The sequence below is a fragment of the Dasypus novemcinctus genome, chromosome 1 (assembly GCF_030445035.2).
Source record: "Dasypus novemcinctus isolate mDasNov1 chromosome 1, mDasNov1.1.hap2, whole genome shotgun sequence".
In the NCBI taxonomy this organism is placed as follows: domain Eukaryota; kingdom Metazoa; phylum Chordata; class Mammalia; order Cingulata; family Dasypodidae; genus Dasypus; species Dasypus novemcinctus.
Genome location: NC_080673.1, coordinates 75,946,457 through 75,968,141, shown reverse-complemented (window position 1 = coordinate 75,968,141; position 21,685 = coordinate 75,946,457). Strand labels below are relative to the sequence as shown.

Below are 21,685 nucleotides of genomic sequence, written 5' to 3'. Positions count from 1 at the left end.
AATCACATGTTTGAACAGTAAAGGCTAAGAGATAAGGAGCCCTCCAGCCATCTAAATTCTCTATTCTCTACTGCAAGAGTTCTTAACCAGGGGTGCATGAGCCTGAATTGAAATTCAAAAAAAGCATTATTTTTGTGGGGATGTGTTGGCGCAGGTGTGATATATTTATTAAATAATACATAATAGTGGTGGACTTAGTAAGAGGTTTGTGGTTTTCACCTGACTAGCAAAGGGGTCCGTGGAACAAAAAAAGCTTAAAAACAATGCTCTATTGCAATTTAAAATTTAATCCCCAGAAAGCTACTTACCTGAACCACAATAAATAAGCAGCCTTTTAAAATGAGTCACCAGCTACCATGTAATGCCAGACTTTTTGCTTTTGTCAAGGACTGATTTTTTTTATAAAAGGTTACTGCATATTCTCAAAAACTGCAGTGAAAGTCCATTATATTATTCATTCCACCTTCTATGTGGATTAAAGTACTAAATGCATCCTAGAATTAAGTCTCAAAAAACCATTCTCCTGAGCCTCCTCTTGACATAAAGGTGCAATGGACACAACCAATCCAGTGTCCACATAGAAGAGGTGGCATTGGATTGGGAAAAGTGGACATAATGGACAAAGGGTATGGGGAAAGGCAGGAAGAGATGAGAGGTGGAGGCGTCTTCGGGACATGGAGCTGCCCTGGATGGTGCTTCAGAGGTAATCACCGGACATTGTAAATCCTCACAGGGCCTACATGATGGAATAGAGGAGAGTATGGGCCATGATGTGAACCAATGTATATGAGGTGCAGAGGTGCCCAAAGATGTACTTATCAAATCCAATGGATGTGTCATGATGATGGGAACGAGTGTTGTTGGGGGGGGGGGAGAGGGGGGGTGGGGGGGTGGGGTTGAATGGGACCTCACATATATATTTTTAATGTAATATTATTACAAAGTCAATAAAAAATAAAAAAATTAAAAAAAAAAAACCATTCTCTCTCCAAATGAAGGTATTTGCCACCTTTAATCTAATAATATAAACAATATAACCCATCACTATTTGGGAGGGGGCAGGGCATCCAGGAATTTAGCTTGATCTAAAAGTGTTAAATTACCACTGCTGATTCCTGGCACAGTCTTTCTCCCCCTTCTAAAGGATTTGTCATATAGCTTTAGAAATCAATGATTGCTATATTCATGTGTTTTAATCCTATATTATAATAAGTTACCTAAATCCTTTTTACAAATAAGAGCATTCATAAGTATCCCCTCATGTGTGGATGTTAGGTCATGTTTTGTCATTTCATTGTGCACAGAGTACAGCCCAGTACCCTTTGAAGTAGATACTCAAATATCTATTCAGTTGAGTTCCCAAATATCTAGCTGGCCCTGTCCTCTCAACTGACCTCAGGCCCCACATGAAGAACCATCTGTCCCCTGGTCACTCCAAAATGTCCCTACTCAACCTTCTCCCTTACACCAGTTCCCCATCCTATCTCAAAGTAGTTAACGAGGTGCAGAATTCCTCTTTGACTTATTGTCTGCATCCTGTCAACACAAAATTCTTAAGTTCCTCCTTTGGAATAGTTCTTTTTCTGGATCCTTCCTTCCAATTCTCACTGCCAGGAAGAGTCAAAATCTTTATCAAGTCACAGCTAGATTAATACAACAGCTGAGATGGCGTGAGGGAAGGCAACTTATCTTTGCTTGTACCTGGTATGTATGTAATGTTTCGCATACATGATCATATTTAATGCCATAACAAAACTGTGAAGCAGGTGTTGTTTTCTGTTTCAAAAATAAAGAAACTGAGTCCCAGGTTCCTACAGATAGTAAAATGCAGAACTGGGACTCAACCCAGGGTCTGTGTGACTCTTAAGCCCCTACTCTTTCCAGTGCTTCTCGCTTTTTATACTCTACTCCTACTCCCACCATCTCTTTAACTATGTCACACTTCTCACTAAAAAAAAAAATTAGTAGCCCTTAACTGAAAAAAATATTAGTAGCCCCACACTGTTTATTTCATTGAGTCCAGACTCCTCTGGCTGGCTTTCAGGGCTGTTCACAGACACCCCCTCCTGCCTAGCCAACCTTCTTTCCTTTGCTCCTCAGATTAATTCTTCACTGTGTTATAAGTAAACATATTAGTCTGTTCATTCCTATAATGTCAAGGGTATTTTTAAAAATTATTAATATGCTTTTCCCTTTCCAAATACAAGAGCTGTGGGACAATTTTCTGCCTGTGGGTCGGGCCGGGGCAGGGGGGATGCAGAGTAGATTTGGATGGATGTGTTTAGGACAAAGCAGAGAAGATAAATTTTAGAAATTTTAGAAATTTTAGAAAAGGAGTGCAAAGAAAAAGATCAAATAATGTTTGACTTTTTTGCAAGAAAAAAAATGGGATTTTGCAAGCACTAGTATTGTCTTAAGGAAGGATTTGCTCAATTCCTTTGGCTCTCTAATTCTGGAGGAACCCAATCATAGAGAGCCCTCACCATGCAGATAAGATCTCTCTCCCACTTTAAACAGCAAAGCTGTGATGCTTGCTGTCCTGGGGCAAGAAAGAAATGATAAAAAGAAAGTAAATTAAAGATGTGGATCACAATAGGTTGAAAGAAGCAATGAGGACAGGGGATTCTTGCTCTGCTTATCTATTTGGAGAACTGGGACAGCCCAGCCTCATTAGTAGTAGCAAAGACTTTTAATTTACCTTCAGTTCCCATATGTGGACCCAGAGTTGAGAACCAGGGAGCCTGCACAAGGGTAGGGACTGACCTCAGAAACTGTGAGCTGGATGGAGGATGTTGCAGACCTCCTGGGTGTGCAGCCTGTGGGAGCTGAGTGGAAGCCAAGGATGGCTGGAAACACTGCTGGGTTCTAACAAAGACAAATCAGCCAAGACCAAGAGCTGCACTGCCCAGAGCCCAAAAGCATCAGAGGACACCACCCCTCAAGGGGACACGTTAACTCCCCTCTCCCACTGCTTGGATGCTAGAGAGACAAACAGGGGTAGGGGTGGGATTTCTAAGATCCTGAGCAATTTTATCCAAATGAGAGAGTATTTCTTAAAAGAACATTTTCCTTTATAGTCTCAAACTAAGATCAACAAGGTGGGTTTTCAGCATGCCTCCAGAGGGTGCAGGCCTGGCAGTAGACTGCTAGAGGCTGACCCACAGGGACTTCGATCCCTTGTGAACAGTGGAAGGAAAAGTCAGCGAGCAAAGGTCACTACACACTGGCTCAAGGCACAGAGAAACACCATCCTGGTTGGCCAAATCCCGAGATAATGGAGGGTGGGCAAACTTTCCCTCCTTGTTCACTTACATAACCGCTTAATTACCTAATTAAATTAATGGCTTAATTTATTAATGATTTAATTCATTTGCTGAATAAGTGTTTAATAAGCAAAAAATAAATAAAATTTTAAAACCTAATTTAAACCTCAGATTGGACGTTTGATCAGTTTTTTTCTCCTCTCGTCAGCAGGTGAGACGCACAGAAGAAAGACTTTTCTTACCCGCAGACTACAGGAATTACATGTTGCTGCTCATCCAGATTTGTTGTGAGTGATTCCTGGACCCTGCAACACCTGTCTCTGTGATGCTCCTCTTGTTTCCAGTCTGGGCATACTCTTATTTCTGCCCGACATCAATTCAAATCCTTCCTACTTTCCATGGTCCATCTTTCATGACATTATAAACATAGGGTATTGTTTGACAGGGTAATGACTAGATGACTTGTAAGATTCTGTTCATTCTGCAATGTCCTTTCTGAAACCATTCCTGACACTTCAGCCTTCCCTTACTTTCTCCTTCAATAAGTTTTTGTAATATCACTAGTCTGCCCATAAATCCATACACTTAATTTTATTTCATCGTATGTTGCTCCTTGATTGTATCTTGTGATACTCATGTCCCTGAAGCTCTACTGATGATAAATTGTTTCATGACTTGTATGTTTTCTATCACTTAGAGTATATGTTCAAAAACACTTGTTGATTGATACTAATTCTGCAAATAGAGAAACTCAGTCAGAGTGCTAAGTAGTTCCTTACGGTCACTGAGAGTTGGGGAATTAGAGGGTTAGTGTGCAGAGGCCCTCTCCCAGGCTCTACCACGCTGTCTTTAAGGAACAAGAAAATGAACACCTGGTTGCAAATTAAAATAACAGTATTAAAATATATGCCTAGCTTTTGTGTTGGAGCATTGTGGTTCTACAAAGAACAGCTTCTAAAATGGCTCTTTGGATTGAGGCGCAAGCTCTTTAGCACTCAGCAACAAATGAACACTACTAAAGAATGCACTTCAAATCCTTTATTGGAACGAGGGGAAGAATGAGCCATCTACTCATTCCACCTAGCAAACCAGCAAACCAAGTAATAACACTATCAATGAGAGCCAAAGCAATGAGAATTACACCTAAAATGTTTTGACTGGTCAGTTCTCCACACGGAAGAAAGTGAATATGACAACTTGCCAAGATGCAGTCGGTCGTTTGTGTGAAGGGCCAGAAGAGCAGAAGGAGCAACAGAAGGTAAGTAGCAGCAAACGCACAGAGGAGGGGACAGGGAAAAAGTGTCTGACAGTAACCGCCAGGTTAGCTATCGTATTAGGGATGCGATAATTGGAAGTGGTAATAAGGGTGGTAAGCAGCAGGCACTGACAAAGGACAAGAAAGCCAGAGACGAAAAGTAAAAAAATAGTGCATGTGGAGCGGGTGTAGCTCAGTGGTCGAGTGCCTGCTTTGCACGTATGAGATCCTGGGTTCAATCCCTGGTACCACTTATAAAAAAAAAAGCATAACCCCATAATCCTCCTGGCAAACAGGCATCTGTCAATCAAAGCAACCAATTTTGGACGCATACGATATCTGCACAGTATGCTGTTGTATGTGTTTGGGAGGAGGAGAGGGACTCTGACCAATAACCTCGATAATGTCATCCAAAACACACACTTTGAAAATCTCTTGCATATGCATTTGTGGAGAGGATGGAATAGGTTGGAGAACACACTGAACTTCAGGAGCCCCGAAGTGCCCCGGTGTCAAGACCAGTGGAAGCCCTTCCATACAGTTCACCTGTCTAGTGGAGCATTCAGGACAGGGGCCTACAAGTAACCCCATGTCCCACACCACTTACTGCTGAACCTGCAGCGACTACACCATGTACCCTCAATGGCACATTGTCACAGTCAAAACCAAACTGGCAGGGAGCAAGTGTAGCTCGGTGGTTGAGCACCTGCTTCCCAAGCACAAGGTCCAGGGCTCGATCCCCAGCACCTCCTAAAAAAATTAAAACAAAGCTAAAAAATCCAGCAAGATAATGTTTTCCATTGAAGAAAGGGGAAAGCACAGTTTTCATTTCTAAGAATTCCTTTTGCACAAGAAAATTAAAATGTAAAGATTCTAGCCCTTACAAGTCAGGAGGGATAGATGGGTCTCCACAGTAATTAATGCTTTGAGAGTTTGCTAGCCTGTGTTAGACTCATATTCAGAACTCTTCATGTATAATTTTCATAAATCTATTAGATACATGCTAATCTTGATATGTTCCCTGTTGAATGGGATAGAGACAAGAAGCTGTTGTATATTTGAGAAGGAAATCTCTGGTCTCCTATCTTCATCACTTCCTGTCATTCTTCTTGTGAAAGCATGAGTAGCTCCTTGCCAGACCCCTCAGCAGTTAAAACCTGAAAAGCAAAAATGCATCTGACAGCGTGTTATTCCCTCTAAAAGTCCACCAGAAGCAAAGATGAGGCTCCCTAACCATGACCTGTATGACTTTTTGGCAATAGGTCCTAAACAAGAAAGTATTCAAGCAAATGATTTCTAGAACTTAGGTGTTTATGCTCCAGGAAATATATTTTGTGTATAACTTCTTTAAACCAGTTATTGTATTGCTTTGTAATTGTCTTTTCATCATCATCTCTTCAATGATATCATAATGTCCTTAGGAGCAAAGACTGCCTCTTCTAACTCCATGTGCCTGAGTTTTAGTACATGGCTGGTGAATATTTGTTGGAGGGAGGAGTATACGGATACGTACATGCTTAAGCCATAAGACTACAGTCCTACGAAGGTAATCAAATGAATAAAATCAATAAAAGTCTGCAGTCCTGGGAGCAGACATTTTTTTCCCTCCAGGTTAAAGAATATCCTTGGGTACACATAACAATAATGTGTGGGATGATGGAAGAGTTTGTTGATATGGGAGGGGTGGCATGAGTGGGGTGGGGGAGATATGGGGACCTCACATTTTTTGAATGTAACATTTAAAAGAAAATAAAGAAGAAAAAAATAACACAATCCAAAAAAAAAAAAAAAGAATGTACTCCACAAAAATAAATTTTAAAAACTGTAAGAAAGGGGAAGACATGAAAAACAAGAAATTGTGGAGAATAAAGAAACCAGTAACTGTCTCAAAAAAAAAATGTGTAGGAATGGTAGCAGAGGGGAATTGGAGTTATTTTTTGTAAAGAAAAAAATGTCATGAATGCTATAATATAAACAATTTTTCTTCTTTCAAAGCAGATTTTTGCATACTCATGTTTAATTCTTAGTTATACCACCAAAGTTTGTTGAATTCTACATCTCTTGATTTTGATCTTACATAATGTTATGTTTAGTAAGAGTAATCTGACATGATGTGGAAATAAGAAATGCATACTATCCTGGAGAAAAACGGGGGATAAATCTTAGAATGAACAACCTCTAATAATTAAGCTCATCTTCTAAAATAAACTTATTTTGACAATGCTGTCTAAAACTCACTTGTATCATTTCATGATTATTAAAGTCAATACAAATTCAGTCTATAATGAAGCAAGAACAGAAAAAAATGAACTGTAATAATAAAAAAATCTACTGACTCAAGAGAAGTTCATATTTTACTATTTAAATATGTTAGTCACTATTAATTATACATTTTTAAACCTTTAATGTTATTAGATGCAAAGGGATCCAGTTCTCTACCATTATCATCTATATCTGAAGTCAAAAGTCTGAGGTTTTTAGACTTTTGCTCCACCTCATCACCCTGTGACCTACTTTTCAACAGAGAATCCACGAGCTTAAGTCCTATTTGACAAAATGTATTTAGAAATGCAAAACTGATATAGAATGTTAGCGCTGTCAAGCTCTTTCCTTAGCAGGTCACACATTTGTGGAAATTTAAATTTCATTTTTTAAAAAGGTCTAGGCCTAAATCCAGCTAGTCACTTATTTTCTGAATAATGCAAAGAAAATAGGAGAGGTTTTTTATAAATAGGGAATTTTTGACTAGATAATAACTGAGCACTCCCGACCCAGATACTAAATTAAAGGCAAAATGCGTAACTATCTTAAATATTCTCTTGAAGTCACAGCTAAGTCCCTTATATATATGAGTGGAGTCTGTTCCCAACAGTCCTAACCCCACCCACATCCCCTTTCTGGGGTCAGCCTCTGATGTGTTCACCTTGCACAGACCATTAATCTGGTTCCCCTTCCAGTAATATTGTGCAATATCAAGGACAATGTGGGGAGAAGTTTGAGATGGAAGACTGTTGGCCAAGAGAAGAACCCTCCTGGAAGACTATTCAGGGGCCATTCATTGTTCCTTGAGCACAGCACTGAAGAGCCAGGCAGTTCAAAGTATTCCTTCCTACCAAGGGCACAGGAGCTGGATTAAAACCGTTATCTCCTCCTCATTACATTTCCTATGGCATTTTATTGAGTATAATAATTTGGGGGTAAGGGTTTATGGGATATTATAAGCAAAAGTTCAATGGTTAAAAGCTATTTAGAGAGAGACAATAGAAAGACAATTGCTCTTGGACCATAGTAATGAAAAATCGCTAAAATTCTAATTTACTCCTCATATGATGATTCAGTGCTGGTCTGAAGAAAAGGGATAACCATAAGTGATATTTGGCAGGGGGTCAAGTGTGCTTTAGGATATCCTCTTCTCCTGTTTATCTCTACTTAGTTCCAAGCCCTCCTACTTAGTTCATGAACTTTCTCAAGTTTCTCTGTCACCAGCAGCCAAATTAAAATGATGAATTAATTGGATCTCATAAAAGAAGTAATACTAATTAATATTTCCCAGTGTTGCTCATCCCTGGAGTAAATGCATTTTTAAATCTCTTGAAGGCAAAGAGAAATACGTACCCCAAAGGAGGCCACAATGTGACAGGCACAGCACCGCCCCAGGAACTGGATATTTGAGATGGCCTGGGCTGCTAGGCATCAGATGTCAATCATCAGCTTCAGTATCTTACTTTGTAAAACACTGGACTAGATGAAATCTTTTCCAAAGCAAATGTTCTATTCTTTGTTAAATATTCTATATTAATTCAATTTAGACATTGTGGTACTTAGATGATTTTAGGCAGAGGACTTCAGATGGATGATCCTCCTGTCACACTGTATGGGTGACTCCACTTGCCCACACAGTCAGCCATGATTAAGAATACTCTTCTTTCTGAACTCTTGGTTCAGTTAAATAATACTGTCTTCATTAAAGCTTCAACGAACAGTTGAAACAATTCTAGCGTTTTTTAGTTTCAAGAAGGAGGAGTGCCTTTCATACCCCCTTTCCTCACCAAAATTACTCCCCTAAACAAGGGGAACAAAAACAGCAGCACTTGTTTCATCTATCATGAAACTATGAGATATTTGTAACCCCAAACTACAATATTTAAAGACAGAAAGGAGTAAGGTTGGAGGAATGGTAAATGACTTAGTGGGGAGGATGAAGGTTCAAACAGAGTGCCTGTAACAAGAAGCAAACTTATCCACCTACTCGATACCAGGAAAGACCCAGAAATTAGAGGCAAAAAGAAACCCCAGAAGTAGTGCTTACCTTGGTAGCACATATACTAAAAGTGGAACCATACAGAGAAGATTAGCATGGCCCCTGCACAAGGCTGACATACAAATATGTGATGTGCTCCATGTTTGTAGCAAAACATTGTGAACACAATTAACAGTACTGAAATATATATCAATATATGATTAAAAGGGGGAAATGTTAGATTGTATATATAGTAACAGAATAAAAGCTTTTTAAAAATCCATGGAACTACACAACACAGTGAACCCTAAGTTAAACCATGGATTTTAATTAATACTACAATTATAAAAATGTACAGTCCTCAGTTGTAACAAATATTCCACACCAAAGCAAGCTGTTGTTGGTGGAGTGGTGTATGGGAATCCTGTATTTTATGTATGATGGTTCTGTAAACCCACAACTTCTCTAATAAAGAATCCCCTAAAGTAAGAGCCTACAATAGGGGAATTGGTTGAAAGTCTGTATAAGGAGTAGGTGTAAACCTCCCCTTTTATCACTAACTCACAACTGATATGATCAAACAACTACCTTCCCACCTTCCTGTAAGAGATAGGATATGACACATAAACAGAGAAGCTCTAGATGTGGGGATACCAGGCCCAGGAGAAGGCAAGGACTAAGAATAGGAGGGCTAAAAGAAAAGGTGCATATGGAGCAATAAAACCCCTGCTTGGTTCCAGAATACCAGCAGCCAGACTTACTATTTTCTAATTCTTCTTCCCCTGAGAAATATAATAAAATACTGTATCTCTGAAATAATAAATTATGCTATAACAAAGAAACACAGGCCAGGAAAGAGCTCTAAGAAATTTTTTAAAAATTGTGGTGGCTAAAATGAACACAAAAACCAGGAAGAAGCTGGAAAATTAAATGAAGGAAATATCTGAAAAGAAGAACAGAAAAGACAAAGCACTGGACAACAGAAGAAAATAAATTTAAAAACTTATGAAGTCCAGGAGGTCCAACATTCAAATAATAGGAATTCTAGAAAGAGAGAAAATCTCAAAAATAATGGATAGGAAATAACCAAAGAAATAATACCAGAAAATTACAGAACTGAAGATCAAAAGGGCTCTCTATATGTCCATCTAAAGTAATGAAAAAAGATACAAAGGCATATTATATTGAAATTTCAGAAGAGCACTAATGAAGAGACAATTCTAAAAGCTTCTGCAGTATTAAGGAATGAATCATGTCTCCCACAAGATGTGTTCAAATCATAACCCCAGGTCCTGCAGGTGTGAACTCATTTGTAAATAGGATCTTTGAAGATCTATTAAGAAGAGGCCAAATTGAATCAAGGTGGGCCTTAATCAAATATGACTGGAGTCCTTATAAGCAAAGGAAATTTTTACACAAAAGGAAACAAAAGCCACAGGAGGAGCCCAAATGAGATAGATTGCCATGTGTCAGAGCAAAGACTGATTGCCAGCAATCCACCACCAGAAAGTCACAGATTTCAAAAAAGGTATGGCTTGACACTACCTCGATTTTGAACTTCTAGCCTCCAAACTGGGAGGCAATAAATTCCTATTGTTTAAGCCAACCAGTTTGTGGTATGTGTTAAAGCAGCCTGGCAAACGAAGACGCTGAAGGGAAAAAAAAATGAAAAGACAAAATACAAAGGAAATCAGAGGGCTATGGAAGGGTTGTCTAAAGGAAAATACTCACAGTGGGAGAATGGTGAAGATTTAGCTAGAAGCATGGAAAAGATGAAGCAAATATTTACTCCAAGAAAAAAAAAAGAAGAGTTAAAAAAGAAATGCAGTATACCATACTGCTTGGCTGAGCAGTGAACAATAGTTACATGATCATAGTAATAGAGGAGTGAAATATAGATGCTAACCAGAAATTGTGATAAACCGTGTTGTGGAAGATGGGGGAAATAAGGAGGTATACATAAGTAAAGTTCTCACTTAAGACTACTGATAACAGCTAAAAATCCATAATAATAAGCTAACCATATATGAAAGAGTTGAAAGTGATTGTTTCTAGGGAGTGAAATGGACAGGCCAGGAAAATAGGGGAGAGAATAGGGTACTGCTGGGGGTTGCTGTTTTTCCCATGAGCCTTTTAATACTACCCAATTTTCTAAACTATCTTAATGAATCTTCTTTTTATTATAGAAAAAACAACTTTTTAAAAACAACAAAAATAATGAAATTTCTTCTGTAAGAGATAAAACTGATAATATAATTGAAAGTTTTAGACTATTAAAGGGCTAAAGCCTAATGCCATGCTGTGTTATTCTTGAAAATTAAACTATAACTAAGGGGAAATCTGCCTCTCCCTTAATAAAACTAATTTGACTTAGTCCTCAAAGTCAGTTCTCCTATCCCTAAAGGTACACAAGTCCCTTGGAGAATCTCAGATTTTCACTAAAGGGGTGGGAGGGAGGTTCTGTTTCCAACTTGATGATCAAACCTACACATAAAACACTGTCCTTAATCCCACAGACAAACTAAGCCAGTGCAACAGAAACTGACATCCAACTAGATAGCCTGGGTTACTGTGAACTCATCTTCAGCTCCCATGTCACCTCTATTATTCGATTTGCTGGGTAACCTTTAGAAAATAATTGCTTCTCTGTGTATTAATTTCCTCATTTGCCAAATAATGAAAACGATAAAATGTGCTTCAGAGAGATGTGATTCAAGTTATAAATGATTGCATGAACTTTACATAAACACAAATTATTTTTATTATGACTAATTTTGGCAGCACTTCTGAAGAAAAACGAAACAGAATCCTTCTTTCTAGGAGTGTTTCTCGGTGAAAGATTGCATTGCTGAAAAACACAATGGTTTTTGTCCATGTATGTTAATCCATATAAGGACTGACTTTTCTGATTCAATATAGACTCCTAAATTTCTCTCCTGATTTCTCAAGTATTTGCCAGCTATGTATCAAATTTCCCTTTTTTTTATTTTTTTGAAACTCTGCTTTTCTAGGAAGCCTTGTCTTAGCAATATCCTGCTCTCCTTCTTTTTCTGTGTCCTCTTCTTGCTATTCTTTCTCCCTCTCCTCCAAACAGAAAATTTTCCTCCCAGAACAATCTTAGATTACCTTTGTTTCTCTTTTCACAGTCCTTTTTTGGATAATCTCATACACTCACACAACTCTGTAATAATTCCCATCAGACCGCAGATTCTCAATTCTTCTAGGCTCTACACTTGCATTTCCATCTTTCTGCTTGATTCTGCTCTCAGAATTATCTGAAAAAATCAGCTCTTCCTACTTTGCTCTTTTCTTTTCAGTAATGACACCAGCAATCTTAGTTATCCAAGTCAAAATCACCAAGTCATCTCTGACCCTATTTTCCCTTTAAACCTTCATGGACAGTCGTTTGCAAAATCACATCAATTCAATCTGCGTATTCTATCTTCCAATCTCTCCCCTTTCCACCCTATTGATTCTACATGTGGGGATCCTCATCTCAGCCTGAACAACTATAATAGCCACCTAATTTGTTTCTTCATATTCTATCAATCACCACTTCAATCCATCCTGCTATCTGAGTGGGTTTGATAAAATCGCAACTGCTTTAAAACACTCAATGACTCTCTATTGCCTCATCCCGGTATATAGGACACTGCATATTAATGCCCCAAACCTACATGTCCATCCTAATCTCACCACTGCCCTACAAATACTCTACATTCCAACCAGACTCAACTGCTATTCACAGACATGCCTGGAATTTTGGGGGAAAGAGGAGATTCGAATTCATTACTCACCCTGCCTCTGCCTCTTATCTTATCTCTCCATCAAGACCTGTGAAGCTTCCCTGACATCTATACAACCTACTCTTGTTCCTCCCTCCTTTGCACTTGGCCTTTCACCGCTCCTTCTCTGTATGTGATTTAAGGCACTTAATTTACTCTAATGTATAGCGTAACGGTCCATGCCCAGTCTCGTTCCCACCTCCCCTCACAAGATAATAAACTCCTTGAGTGTGGTTGTAGGAAAGGTATCACGCTCATCTTTGTTGCTGACTTTACTAGCCTGCACTCTGTACATATGTGCTCAAGAAGTGCCTGAGTTGGAACTCATGAGAACTGCCTTCAAATGCCTTTCTGAAGCTCATCAGCTATATTTACTAACTTAAAAACTTCAATAATGAAGTAGTATCCCTGATGATATATTACTTGGCCTTAGGTTTGCAAATAGTTGTGATAAAGGAAGTCTTGGTTTGAATCAATGGTTGAATCCAAAGTTCTAACAGAATTTTAAAAAGTCTTGTTCATGATATACCAGAAGACATTCTGCCTTCCAAGCCAGACTGCTTAAAATTCCCAAATGTAATACTGGAATATGGAGCAGTGAAATGAGCAACAACATTACCCTGAGGGACCTTTCTGGTAAAAGGGGAATGTCATCTTCAGCATCCTGGCTATATTTTAAATTCATCTATTCTATTCTGCCTACTGAAAATAACCCTGGGGCTTTCACATCCTTCTCTGAATCCATTCTAAGACTGCTGTGTTTACTTTCTGAGCTACTCAACAGTTGCCATATTCTACTTGAAGGTGAAATAGAGTGCTAATCTCTGCTACAGACATCAAGCTACTCTTGGACATTACCAGTGACAGGCCTCAAATAAACATGAAGACTCTGGTGCCCTTCCTCCAGAAGAAATGTTGGTTAATTTAGATCTCCTTAAAATGACCTTTTTTTCCCCTCAACTGCCTTACTAAATAAGTACACCAGAACATGAACCTGTGGAATTAAGTAAAGTCAGCACTTAGATAGCAAGTCTACAATAGACTTGTCCCAATGCTTTGTATAATTGACATCAAATTTCAAAATGCAAAATGAGTAATCTCTGTTCTGCACTACTTTCTTAGATAAAAGTTTTCTGGTGTCCCATTTCGTCCAGATTCAAAGCAAGAGAAAAAAGAATTAAAAAAAAAAACTCAAGAAACTGAGCTGGGTTATAAAAATTAATTTGCCAAAAGCAGCCATGGACAATGTCTTGAAACCTTAGGGAGGCAGGAAAGCGAGATAGCGGCGCTTTAATCCTAAAAGGTATGCCGCACCTTCTTTCCATTTCGTGAGCAATTTTCACTCCGGGCTAATTTAGCAATAACTGAAAGCGCTACATGGGGATGCTCATTGTCAATCAGAAGCTTTCTCTCTGCGATCTACTCCACCACTGATTGCTGTTTGTTTTCTACGGCAAATTTGGTCTGCCTTTTCTGAACGAACGGAGCCGCTCTCTATCCCGTGGGGGTGCGTGGGTCGCCCCTGCGGCCTCGCACCCCAGCTGCGGGCCGCTCGCGGGCAGCAGGAGGCGCTGCAGAGCCCGGATCCCCGCCCTTGGGGGGAACCACTTTCCCTGCCGCGCGGGGCAGCTGGGCAGCCACTGTCTGACCCTAAGTTCTCTACCTCGGTCTGTGCGTTCTTCCTAAAAAAGACAGTAACTCCAGACACCGCACAAGGTACGTGACAAGAGAATGAATCGAGCCTGTCAACCTATAAAACTAGTCACTATCTCATCCTCTCTCCAGCTCACTGCTGATGAGACTTTCTACGAGATCTGACAAATAAAGAAAAGTTGTTCTTTCTCAACACTCACTAGAGTGCGGACCTCTATCAGCCCTTAAAACTCTATCTACTGATCCTGAGCTGCCTGGAAACTGCAGCCAAAGTTACTATTAAAGTGGCCCTCGCGTCCGCCCCGCGCCCACTCCCTCCTCCGTGGGATCCGCTGGGGCTTCGGCTCCAACGCCCCCACTCCCCATCTGTGGACGGTCCAAAGGGAGAAGAGGCGTCGGGGTAAGCCCTCCACCCAAACTGTGTCGCACTCTGTCCCCTCCCTTTCCTCCACTCCCTTTCCCCCGCCTCCGACGTCTGGTAGCGTCGGAGGGATCCAAGTTCCCAGGCCGTCTCCGTGCTGGCACGCCCTGGAGGAGGTCTGGGTTCAAGTGCGCGCCGGGGCCTCCCGGGCGGGCTTGGGACCCCAGGGTCAGTTTTGAGACCCCCCCCCCCCGCCCCCGCTCCCGCGCATTTGGCAGGGGTGCGCGTGGGAGAGGGAGCGTCTGTTTGCTGGCTGAGGGTCTGTCGTCCGTGTGTTCGTCAACACGGCTGTTCAGGATGCTTGAGCTGGGACAGAGCCCGCGCCTCGCCTTGGGCGTCCCCGGACAAGTCCGTTCACCGGGCAAGACCGAAGGACCAGACGAGCCCCCGGCTGAGGGCTGGCCCGGAGAAGTCGCCCCGAACTGACCCGCCGGGCCGCGCCGGGAGGGGTGCAGGGGTCCCCGCACACCAAGAATCGGGCCGAGGGAGCGTCTTCCCGCCTCCGCCCGGGGCCGCGCTCGGCAGGCGCAGGCAGCAGCCGGGCCTGGTACTCACATGTCGGGCCCCGGGGAGAAGGGCGGCGGGCGGCACCCGCGCGGCTCCCGCGGCAGGGGCGCCGCACGCGGCTCCAGCCCCCCGTTGACGCCCCTCCAGCCGCGGCGGCGGCGCTGCGGTTCCGCGCCCTCGTCCTCGCCCTCGTCGTCCTCCTCCTCGGGCGCGGGGAAGGTCACCCTCGCTTGCTCCTTGCACTTCCTGACCTTGGTGGACATCGCGCCGGCCGCGGTCCGAGCGCTGGGATGCCGGCCGCGGGTCTCCGCCGCCGCGCGCGCTCCCCGCCGCGCCCCTTCTCCGCCTCCCGCGCCTCGCGCGCCTCGGGCAGCCCCAGGCGGGAAGCGAGGAGGAGAGAGAGCGGCGCTGCCCGAGAGCCGGCAGGACCAGGCGGGAGCCGAAGCCGAGCCGCCGCCACCGTCGCCGCGACTACGACTGCGAGGACGCAGCCCGGGGCGGAGAGGGGCGCTGGTTCTGGAAAAGCCTCTCCGGCTCCCGCGGAGGCGGCAGTGTCCCCTCGGTGCTGGTCTCCTGTCTCCAAACGCATCAATTGCTAGCACAGCATCGTTACTCAGGGAGAGAAAGGGAGGGGGAGCGGTGGGGGAGAGCTAATTCTTTCTGGGACTGTGAAAGCAGAAGAAATCAGACAGACCAGCAGGTGGGGAGGACAGAAATCAGACAAACTTCCCCTCCCCACGCTCCCTTATCTTTTCCAGACGATTTGGAACCCATTTTCCATTTACAATTTTCCTAAGGAAGAGAAAAGAGAATTGACGTGCTCGTTAATTTTCCTACAATAGTATTTACCCCATTCAACTCTCCAAATTTCTTTGAACAAGCATGACTTTTTCGTTGTGTTAAGACTTTCGTTGTGTTAAGATTTAGTTGTACCTACAAAGCCTTAAGTATATTTTCCTGAGTGCCTCTGTACCCCAGAATGATAGTTTTAAACGTGAACTATGCTTCATTTCTTTTAATACATCTCAAAAGCATCTAAAAAGGTTTATATATATATTTTTAAAAATCTCTCAGCAAAATTTAGTCTCCTTTCTGAAACAACAACAACAACAACCACAAAAAGCATTTAAAAAATTGAAGGCGGCCACTTTTTTGGGAGAAAGGGGGCACGGAAATTTAGACAGATGAGGTCTTAGGGATCAAGAACTCTAGCCCTTGTTTTAGAAATAAAAATACAACTGAGGCCTAGGGAGACTGAATAAACTTAAGGTAGGTAGCTAGTTACAAAACTGAGATTAGATCCAGATGAGCACATTCTCCAAGACTTTCTATTGCCTTAAGTAAGCGTTTCCCAGCAAGTCCAACTTGGAAGTCACAAAAATACTAGACATGCTATGATGAGATAAAATAAGATATTCACTTTAACTCTATTCACTGATACTATATATGTTCCTTGAGGAGCAATACTTTCCCAATTTAAGCAAAACACAAGTAAGGAAATGCAGCTTTTGAAAATGAATTGTTAAAAAGCAAATAAAATATTGTGTATATTATTAGGTTGACAATAGATCTATATGTTTAAGGAAGCAATGATATTTATTTATACAGCTGAAACAGAATAAAAGCAAAGAAGTGGGAAATATTATCTAGTGCTTTATAGCTGGAAGGCTCTTTTGCATGTTAGGCCATAAGTAAGTGTTAAAATCCTGACAATGTATATTATCAGACCCAGTCAGCTCCACTTCTGAAATATCTCTAAAGCTGGACTGCTTTTCCCTAACTGGAAAGCATTGCTTCAGTTCAGGCTCCCTCCATCCTTCCTGCCATCTAGTCTTTCTGCAATCCATGTCATTCTCCACAGTACTAGAAAGGCCATGATCAAAGCAAGTCTGATCATGACTTTCCTCTGTGTAAAAATCTCTGGCGACTTCCCACTGCTTTCAGGTTAAAATCCAAATTTGGCATACCCAGCCTTTTGCAGTCTGACCCCATTTCATCTCTTCAGTTTCTTCCCAGTGTCCCACTCCCACACATACTGAAACTGAAGGCACCCTAGCTTCTCATTGATAATCCGACATTTTAGACCTTTCCTATTTCTCCAAGTTTGCTCATGGTATTCCTGTCACCGAAACATCTCTTTTCCTCTATCCACCTGCCAAACTTTTACTTTTCCCTAAAGATCTAGGTTAGATGATGACTTCCAACATGACTCATCTCCCACATGCCAACAAGTTCCCACAGTCCTTGGCCCTTACCTGTGGCACTCTGTGTACCTCAGTCTTCCCACTGATCACATTAAATTGGAATTAATTCTTTATGAACCTCTTTCCCCTCTAGATTGTGAACTCCTTCAGGATGGGTTTGGGATATTATTTATTTTGAACTATTTAGTGGTTCATCGTTTTATCCTTGCTATTTAGCCCAGTACCTGATGTTCAGGGCAAGTGCAATAAGTGTTTGTTGAATGAATTCATGAAGTCTACAGGTTCTTTTTAATTATGTTAACGAGTTCATGAACAACCCTTACAGAGCTCTGGGTAGAAATACTACAGGAATACTGGCATCACCATGGTTTTCTCTTATCCCCCCTAACCCTCCAGGGCTGAGGGACCTGCACCCAGAATCTACATGCAGAGTCTTCTAACATTTTTATTCTTAAGATGTGCATCCCTAGGTTTGCAGAACACCTAGAGGAAGGAAATCTAAATAAAAGTAGGTTCTTAGAAGAGAGAGGAACTATTGTACCTCCCTGGCATAAGCCAGATTTATCTTTTTTGTTTTCTTCTTTTGTGAAAGAGGGTCTGTCACTGTATATATGTTTTTAGCTGCTTGCATACTCATAAAATAAGTGTGCCTCCCATATATTCAGAATCCATTAGTCATTTGGGAGAATAAAAGGTTCAATATTCAGAAAATGCATCTCTTCAGTCTGGCAATCTTCAAGCAGAAGTGGTCACTGAGGCATAAGTGAAATATAACTTTCATTATAATCCAAATAAAATGAAAATGATTTTTTAAACTGGCAGCAGAGGATGATCTCCAATTTCCCCCATATATCTGAGGAAATTCTGTATCCTCTTTAAAATCTGTTTTATACATGTACTCCTGTCTGCCCCCTCCACTTTCTCCAGGGGTGCCTAACACACCTTAGAAGGATAAGACACTGTTGAGCAGCACTATATAAGCAGTAATTCATGCACTACAAAATGAAGGTTAGAGTTAGCTCAAAGGAGCAAAAGCATGGGAACAGGTATAATATTCTAAGTAGGCCACATGTTTTTCACCTTAAGAATAGAGGTTCCCTTATAAATGGTTTTGGTTTTGTTTTTTTTTAGGAGGTACTGTAGTTTGATCCCAGGACCTTGTACATGGGAAGCAGGCACTCAACCACTGAGCTATACCCACTCCCCTGTTTTGGTTTTTTTATTAGCAACATGAACTAATAAGATGGGAGATGCTGCATATCAGAACAATAATCCCCAAAAAAGGAGGATCCCTGAATTTATGATAATTAATATCCCAGTGCCTTTTTCACAGAATTTACAGTGTCTTATAAATAGCATATCACTAATGCTTGTAGCTTTCTTACAGATCAAGAAGGTCCAAGGCAACTTCTAAACTTAAAATGTGTGTTTTGAAAATTTCTTCATGAGTCAGAAGCTTGGAACTCAAATTTTACTTTACCAGAAAAATAAGTCATAAGTGATGGTTATTGTATTAGTCAGCCAAAGGGGTGCTGATGCAAAATACCAGAAATCTGTTGGTTTTTATAAATAGTGTTCATTTGGGATAGGAGCTTACAGATACCAGGCCATAAAGCATAAGTTACTTCCCTCACCAAAGTCTATTTCCAGATGTTGGAGCAAGATGGCTGCCGATGTCGGCGAGGATTCAGGCTTCCTGGGTTCTTCCCTTACTCAGGCTTCTATTTCTGGGCTCAAGGTTTCTCTCTTCCTGGGCCTTGCTTCTGTTTCCTCTGTGAGCTTACTTCTCAGGGCTCCAGCTTAAGGCTTCAGCATCAAACTCCAGCATCAAAAGCCCTCAACTCTGTCCTTTGTCATGTCTTTTATCTGTGAGTCCCTAACCACCAAGGGGTGGGGACTCAATGCCCTACTGGCACAATGCCCTACTGATTACTTAATCAGGTAAACCTCTGAATCCAATATAATCTAATATACCCAGAGGAAAAGATCAGTTTACGAACATAATCCAATATTTCTTTTCGGAATTCATCAATAATATCAAACTGCTACAGTTATATTTACCAGACAGCTCACAACTGCCCGGGAAGCTTAAACTTGTTTCAGTGACAGTAAAGGGAGGTGTCTAAGAACATGTCCTCCAAGTCAGAACTGGAATAAAATCCCAGCTCTGCTGTTTACTAGCTCTGTAACTTTGGCAAGCTACTTAACCTGTCTGAAGCTCAATTTCTTCCTCTGTGAAATGAAGATATAATCACAGTGCCTACTTCACAGGGCCGTTTTAAGGATTCTGGGTATTAGTAGCACTTAGGAAAAGACCTGGTGGATAGTAGGCACTATGCAAGAGGTGGGCTACCATTAGTTCACTACTGTGACTATAGAACTAATGCTAGAGGCCTGGAGTCTACGGCCTATACTATCTGAATTAGATGCCTCTCTATAACAGCATTTACTAAATCGTATACCTGCTTGCTTGCTTGTCTATCTCCCCCACTGAACTGTAAACTCTTTTGGGGATTGGGGACAATGTCTTATTTGACCTTGTCACATCAGTCTAAAGCTGAAAACATAGTGAGTGTTCAATAAATGGTAACTAGTAGCAGTAGCAGTGGCAGAAGCAGCAGTAGACAATCAATAATGTAGAAGAATGAAGAGATCCAGGAGTGAGGAAGAGAAAGAGAACTTTCTTCCTCTGGTTTTGGCACAGGGCCCACACTAAGTAAGATAATCTGAGAATGGGTGAAATTTCTTTCTGGCCTCTCCCCACTCTTTTATATACATCTTTCCCTACCTTAGAGTGCACATCTTCCCTGGCACCTATGGGCTCAGTGGCATCATAGTGTTAAGTCTCTCATGATGTTATCTCTCTGGCCTGCTACACTGCAGAAGTGCTCCATGCTCCACAATTACTTTTCCATTCCCTGTCAGTCAAAATCCCTATTCCTCCAGGGCAGCCAATCTCAGCTAGCTGTTAAAGGCAGAGTATCTCACACAAAACCACACCAATGTGTGTGAATACCTAGGAATCCTTAATGCTGAAATGAATCCCCTTTAGTGGCATTACCAGCTGTATATTAAAGCAAAGATGCATTTGGTGATGGAGAGAGGAAGGAAAGGACTACCAAGTAGAAAGCCAGCCTTAGAGCAATAATCCCCCTTAGAGTTTCTGGTTTTCATCTTCCCTTCTACTAAACCCAACAGACTTGAATTTGCCCACCCTACATCTGTCTTCCCAAGCATTGTCAAGAAAGTCTCCCAATTTGGGGAAGAGTTGAAAATGGGCTAAAGGCAGAGACCATTAGCACATATACAGTCTCAAACTTGAGAAAATAGGTATAGAAACTTATTATTGTTGGAAGACAATTCTCCATGAGCATCTCACATTTCTGTACCTCCTGCGAGCAGAGGCAAGCATTTCCTTACCCTCTCCATCACCCACATACACATGGAAATCAAGTTTCCAGTTTCTATTTTGCGTTAGGCTAAGAACAACTCTACTTCATCCTCATTCCTATGATTCCTCCCCACCCCCTTCCAAAAACTATTTAAAAACATGTTTCTCAACATTATAGCTGTCCTTCATTGAAAGGGAAAATGCATACTGATCACTTACAAGTGGGAAACTAGGAGAAATGTGTCATGTATGTCACCCATCAGAAAAAAAAGCCTGGAAAAATAGAGTAGTTTGGTCTTTGCAGTTGTGATAATTTCACCTTCAGTGAAATGAGCTAAAAATAATTTATTTATATTATTCCTATACATCCTGAATTTTAAGACATATCAAGATGTGGCAATAAACACTGAAGTGTAATTCTGTGTCCTCTCCTGCGCACACAGTCCTTTTATTTAAAATTTATTCTAGGTTCCAAATGCAATCCCATTCTAAGGTCTGACTTGTTCAGTGACAAAATTAGGATTAGGTGGTTTGAGAGTAACCATTTTATCTTCCTTTTTTGTTTTGTTTGAAAGCACAGTACCTACTCACCACCAATAGATACAGAGAGACTTAACTTGCTGACACCCCAAGTCTAACCAGGTATAGACTGGCTGGTGGGGAGGTGAATGGAGTGCAACTTTTAAACAGGAGACTGTTTCCCCATTGCTCTAAACCATGCGTGCCCTTCCTGCTCCCTGTTAGCTAGCCCTAATCTTTCTAATGTAAGTTCTTTATGCTGCAACTCTTAACTTTAGACAAAAGTGTTCAGAGAAAGCAAAAGGAAAGAGCTTTCTATTCTCTATATTCACCAATAGTAAATTATCTTGAAAATGTATGAAATACTCATATATAAAGGATGATCAATGGCTTCAGTCTTTTACTTTTTTTCCTTTTTTAGAAAAGTTGTGGGTTTGCAGAAAGATC

At 41.3% G+C, this 21,685-nt stretch overlaps 1 protein-coding gene and 1 non-coding gene across 8 annotated transcripts in view; one reads left to right on the top strand and one right to left on the bottom strand.

The window, feature by feature from the left end:
* TRPC3 (transient receptor potential cation channel subfamily C member 3) overlaps positions 1–15,737 on the bottom strand; it is a 72,732-nt gene extending 56,995 nt beyond the window's left edge. For 5 of the 7 annotated variants that reach the window (XM_058293126.1, XM_058293148.2, XM_058293118.2 and 2 more), the window contains exon 1: positions 15,173–15,474. In XM_058293126.1, coding sequence (XP_058149109.1) covers positions 15,173–15,387 — 215 coding nt within the window. In that variant the 5' untranslated portion in view covers positions 15,388–15,474. Of the gene's footprint in view, positions 1–14,508; positions 14,616–15,172 lie in introns of those variants that run through there. The other 2 variants (XM_058293111.2, XM_058293159.2) reach the window with 2 other exon arrangements.
* Positions 8,820–8,926, top strand: LOC111759485 (U6 spliceosomal RNA). The gene has a single exon (XR_002793453.2). It is a non-coding gene; the product is annotated as a U6 spliceosomal RNA (small nuclear RNA).
* Positions 15,738–21,685: the final 5,948 nt, after the last annotated feature.